The sequence below is a fragment of the Odontomachus brunneus genome, unplaced genomic scaffold (genome assembly GCF_010583005.1).
Source record: "Odontomachus brunneus isolate Ranch 3 - 2012 unplaced genomic scaffold, Obru_v1 Obru_scaffold_155, whole genome shotgun sequence".
Taxonomy (NCBI): domain Eukaryota; kingdom Metazoa; phylum Arthropoda; class Insecta; order Hymenoptera; family Formicidae; genus Odontomachus; species Odontomachus brunneus.
Window position 1 is genome coordinate 284828 of NW_022639605.1, and position 6364 is coordinate 291191.

Genomic DNA, 6364 nt, shown 5'->3' on the forward strand with positions numbered 1-6364 from the left:
ACATTTGGTTTTTAGAAATAAACCTTATAGAACTTGTCCTACCATTTCTTACTCACGAGCATTGCATCGTTGCAATTATCCAGTTAGTAGGATGATGTTCAAAGATATATTAATGAGAAAATGTTGACCCAGATAGCACAGAGATGAATAGAAGTTCATAGAGAATTCATTTTAAAGAATACCTAAATAATTAGAAAAATGAATATCTAGAGAATTTCTGAAGAATTATCTGAGCCTAATTTATTCTAAAAAAAAAGTATTAAAGTATTTTTAAGTAAAAAAGTATTAAAGTATTTTTTAGAACTTTATTATAATAAATATTTCGCGAATCATTACTTGGGATACTCTGAGAATTTGTGAGAAATTACTATTATTAACTAATTTTATTTACATTTTATGGTTACATTAGACAGATACCCCATCGCTTATAATAAACGCTGATATGTTTATATATAAGCTTGTATGTTTATATATAAATTTAATTAATTTAATTAAATTTTATATAATAAGGTAGATTTTTCTTTTTTTTAGTTTAGTATTATTTTACTCAAAGTTTATAGTCTTTTATGACTTTATTCAATAACAGTTAACAATAAGAATTTTTACTATAAAAATTTAAAAATAACGAAATGGAATGTGCGGGATTTTGTAGACCTTACCTCATTAACTAAGGGTTAAATTAACAACAAAAAATATAATTTTTATTCAAATTAAATCATTTTATTAAATCGTATTATCAGAAAATATATTATATTACTGTGTTAATTACAACATATAAAGACAAAATGTAAGACGTTTATATCGATCGATGAAGTGGTGTTGTGTCTAAAGCAACACATTCATAATCGAGAGGTGCCTCGCGGATCCAAGTTCCGAATCCCATCAGTGCCAGTGAGAATTTTTAAATGTGATGTAACATTGGAATCAAGTAATCTAAAATTTTCAAGTGAAATCAGAAAACGACGTGACATTTACGAATAGTTTCTGTTAGAAAATTGAACCGAATAAGGACACTAAAAACAATGTCCAGTGTAGATCCTTTTTTGAATATTCCAAGGACGTCCAAAATAAGTAAAAACAGATATCCTATGAACGTCCACCGGACATCTGTTGGGCTTTATTCGGACGTCTTATAGACGTCCCAATATCCAAACTTGAATGTCCATTAGACGTCCGTAAAACGATGTCTGGGGAGCGTCATCCAAAGTGGCTAATAAGTAAGTTGTAATATTTTTGTTAGATATTTTCAATGTATGATAATTTAATGAAATACTTTTTTATGTGCAGAGTTTTAATATTAAACTAATTCAAGCTAATTATAAGATGAATATTCTTACTTAATTATTGAGGTTAATTTTTTATATATCACTATGCACACAAATTAGCGATTTTTTATTTTGATATATTTTGAATTGAATCTCAATGTCTTTTCTATACATTTAGGACTTTAATAACATAACTTACTTTGACATACCAACTTGTATTATATAAGGTGGGGCAAAATTATGGGAACAGTCGAATATCTCGAAAAAAAGCATTTTTTAGGAAAATGTTTCAGACAAAAGTTATAGGGTTCAGAAAGGTTCAGAAGATCTCTATTTAATGGCTGTATGAGTTTTGACCTTGGATGGCGCTGCCAAGCTTAGGTCGAGGTCAACTTTACTTTTTTTAAATAGAAACATATATTTTTTTAACGCAATTTTATTCTATGTAAAAAAACAAACAACTTTTGTTTGAAAAAATTTTGTATACCACCTCTATTTTCTAAGATATTTACAGAAATATCTATAAAATTATTGGTTTCAATAATTTTTTACTCGAATTCTATCAACTTTACCGAAAAATAGCAAGAGATAAAAATTGTTTATTTTCTTTTTTCAGAATTTTATATAAAATTTTTAGTACTTCAAGAAAATGCAAAAAATGCAGTACTAAAAAGTTAATTAGAAAATTCTGAAAAAATTTTCAGAGCTCTATAAGAAAAAAATAGATAATTTTTATCTCTTGTTATTTTTCGGTAAAGTTGGTAGAATTCGAGTAAAAAATTATTGAAACCAGTAATTTTGTAGATATTTCCGTAAATATCTTAGAAAATAGAGATCGTATGAAAAAGTATTTCAAACAAAAGTTGTTTGCTTCTTTACGCAAAATAACATTCCGTAATAAAAAAATACATGTTTCTATTTAAAAAAGCAAAGTTGTCCTTGATCTGATCTTAGCGGCGCCACCTAAGGTCAAAACTGATACAGCCGTTAAATAGACCTTCTGAAATCTTATAACTTTTGTCTGAAACATTTTCCTAAAAAATGCTTTTTTTCGAAATATTCGACTGTTTCCACAATTTCAGCCCATCCTGTATAAATCAACTTTAACTAATTTATTAACTGATATCAGATTTTAAATAGTCTATTATTTCTTTATCAACCAATATGTGTTTTATTACTCACCATTAGGTTCAGATATAGGTAAAGTTTTTTATTTATTAAATTTTATTTTTATATTTCAACGTTTTTCGACCTAAATTCACATTTTTTTTTACCTCCGAATCGCTTCGTACGTCTCACTATCGGTAGATAGATTTTATTGCACGGGTCAGTTGTGAGTCGCAGAAGTGTGAAACATCAATGTATATACAACTATGAGTCACTCATACATGTTCAGAAACTGATTTTGTTATCGACACGAAAACACCGAATAAAGTACAAACAAGTTCGCGCAGTCTCCGTAAACATCGATTAATCTTCGCTGTCCTTATTTTTGTTTATTACATTAGCGAACGGCACGTGTCGTGTGCACTGCGAGTTCACAGTCGCTCCTTTATTTCACATTCGAGCCACGCCCGCGTGTGTTTCCACTGCAAAAATGCAACGCTATGTCGCGAATATTCCGAAATATTTCAGCAGCAAATTTTTTAATGAATCGGGAAAAAACTTTTAACAGAATACCTCATTACGAAGAAACTCAATTCTGAACGCAAGAGATCTCGTGAAAGTGAACTTTAAAACTGCAAATAAATAGCGCGAGTTTGTGTCTCTCAGTTATACGTAGAGAGACTTACAATGGAAATGCAATCTGAGAGTTAATTATCTAGATACTTAACATGGAAAATTACGAAGTTAATTTTCGCAGAGGAAGGATCACTTGAAAACTGGTTAAGGAAACTATAGTTAAGAGAAGACACCGGCAGATCTAGGACATTTTGTATATGTCTCAAGAAACTTGGCATTTATCTGCCGAGAAAGCGAGAATATACAGGGTGTCCTCAACATTTATACACCACATTCCCTTCTATTTATTCTTCAACTAATCGTGAGCGGAACAGTCCATATTTGTTTAACAAAAATCGTATTGTACAATAGGTCGCAAAACGGTTTAGACACAATGAACTTCAGAGAGTAGTCAATAAGAGAACGAAATAAATTTTCTCATTGGATCATCGGTCTAGAATTTATTGTGTTTAAACTGTTTTGCGATCCACTAAAACAATTAAGACACAATGAAGTTGGGAGTTCAAACTGTCAAAATTAAGCATCATTACTGACGGGCTTGCCCAATAAATACTTTATTAATTATTAGCAGGGTTGGGTAGTAACTAGTTAAAAAGTTAAAAGTTAAGTTCAAAAGTTAAAAAGTTAAATGGCTTTAACTTAACTTAGTTACATTTTTACACTTTTAACTTTTAACTTAACTTAATTACATTTTATCGGTAACTATTAACTTTTAATTCAATTAACTTGAAGTTAATCATGCAATAAAGGTGTCGCGAGACGTCGAAAAGCAGTGCAGGAAAATTCATTTTTGACAATTTTCGAGGAAAAATGTCCAATAAAAAGGACCCCGCATTAATCATATGAAAAAAGTGCTTTCAGTCGAATTGACTAAAACTATGATATCTTGTAGCTTATGAGGTGCTGAAATCTTAGAAATCTTCAACAAAAAGGATAAAAAAATGGACAGTTTTTTTTCTAGCATCATTAGAAAGTTGCTATTTTAGGTCTAACCGAACCTTTATCTATAGTACACAGATTATTTTTTTAACTGTATAGGCATTTATGCATAACTATACGTGTATCCATTATTGAATAGATTCATGTCTCAGTGTATGTATGTGGTGCGGAAGGGGGAGGATGTAATATAGGTGTGTATTGGTATGTGTATATTTGTATCGATAGTTATTGTAATAGTATGTCTGACATTATTACGTTCAAAAAATGTTTGTGTGTGTGTGTGTGTGGTTAGGGTTAGGTTAGGTTACACACACACGCATACACAATTCGACTAAAATCACTTTTTTCATATGATTAGTGCGGAGTCCTTTCGAAAAAACTTTATTATTTAAATTTAATAAGTATCTGTAAATAAAGCATGTTTCCAAATAAGATGTATATTTGTTTTTTCCGTTTTTATTTGTAAAACTGAAACCCTGAAGTCATGAAATGAAACAAATTTAACTTTTAACTTCTTAATTACTTTTTTTTTTATTAACTTAACTTTTAATTCAATCAATTTCATTATAGGTTAACTTTATCTTAACTAAGTTAAATTTTCAAAGCCATTAACTTTAACTTAACTTAGTTAAAAAAAAGTTAACTTACCCAACCCTGATTATTAGTAATTATTATTATTATTTATTAGTATTTAGTGTTTCTAGCTGTTATTAATTATATTATTATTACGTAAATTTATCGATAATAATTTTCAATTTTAACAGTTTAGTGAGCTTTCAACTTCATTCTAAATAATTTTGCAATCCACTATATACTCGGTTCCTAACAGCACACTTTTTATTAAATGAAGTTGCAACGCTTCAAGCTGTCGTGATTGAAAATCACTGCTGACGTATATATGCACTAATCGGTTATGATAGGAGATGATAGTACAGAGTGTGACATCTATAAAATTTGGAAGAAAGAATTCATATTAAATTGGTATTATTTTGTAATTTTTACAAAATAACAATTAGTAATAATAATAATAATAATAGTAATAATAATAGTAAGAAGTAATTTTTACACATTTATAACCGATTACTGCGTATACATATCAGCAGTGGCTTTCAGTTCTAACAATTTAAAGCGTTCCAATTTCACTCGATAAAAAATATACAAACCGTTTAGTAACCGGTTAAAATTTACAAACTATCGATATTTGGAAGTCTGTTTTTCATAAAAAAATCGATTCGCTCAAGAGCTCACAGAGCCGAAGGCCCCTGTGAATGGCGATAGAGACACCCCGTATATCTTCAACTGTCGATCGTTGTAGTTGTTTCATGGCCAGGTGGGGAAACGTACCTTCAAACAACTCTCGATAAACTCCTCGATCGTGATAACACCGTCCTGGTTGAGATCGAGTTTCTTGAAGACCCTGTCCAGCTGTTCCCTCGCCTTCCTCTCCTCCTCAGCCTGATGCCGCCTACCCATGAGCTCGTGAACCGCCGTCACTACTTCGCCCAACTCGCTCCTGGTGATGCAGCCATCGCCATTTATATCGTACAGCTTGAAGGTCCATCTCAATTTCTCGTAAATGCTGCCCCGCAGCAGAGTCGACAGTGTCACGAGAAGGTCCTGCAATCCCCAGAATTGTTTGGAGTCGTTTCGCCGCTGCGTGGCATAATTCAACGAGCGGCAGGACGAAACGACGAGATTCCTCATTCCGATCGAATTAGAGGTTCGTTTGTCGCGAGAGGATTTGCCGACTTAACGATAATCCACGATCGCGCATATGACAGAATGTGTTTTGCGAGGACACGAAGCAATGATTGTGCACGCAGAAAATTTTTATTGTATAATATAACATATATTTTTGTGATAATGACAAAAAGATCATTTTGCATGTGTGTTGAAATCGATTAATGCAGAAATTTCTATGTTAAATTTTTAATATACTAATGTGTTAATTTAAGATATTGTCGTTGCTATCTTAACTATTCTTGAGTTTATATTCACCATTTCTAAATGTTAAAATGACATAATTTATATGTAATATGTATATTTTTAGTGACATATTTTATGTGTAAAGTGAACAGATAAATTGTTATTCGTTAACATATTTATCTTGTGTTAAATTGACACAAAAATTAGAATGAATACATTGGGACGTATGCGAAATATGTTAAAAACACGAAATATTTTGCAGAGTATTAATAGTATATAATTTACAAGACTTATAATACAAGACAATAGTATACAGGGTGTTCGGAAAGTACCGGGACGCCCGAATATCAGGAAAAATATAAGTTTTACAAAAAAATGTTTCAGACAAAAGTTGTGGCGTTTAAAAAGATGTATTTACTGATCACATCAGTTTGACCTTGGGTTGCGTAGCGAAGGTCAGGTCAAGGTCACATTAATTTTTTTAAATGGAA

The 6364-nt window shown here is 30.9% G+C and overlaps 1 protein-coding gene across 3 annotated transcripts in view; it reads right to left on the reverse strand.

Moving 5' to 3' along the window:
• LOC116850782 (Kv channel-interacting protein 1) overlaps positions 1–6364 on the reverse strand; it is a 218057-nt gene that overhangs the window by 17682 nt on the left and 194011 nt on the right. For all 3 annotated transcript variants that reach the window (XM_032829429.1, XM_032829431.1, XM_032829430.1), the window contains one exon: positions 5292–5564. In XM_032829429.1, coding sequence (XP_032685320.1) covers positions 5292–5564 — 273 coding nt within the window. The remainder of the gene's footprint in view (positions 1–5291; positions 5565–6364) is intronic.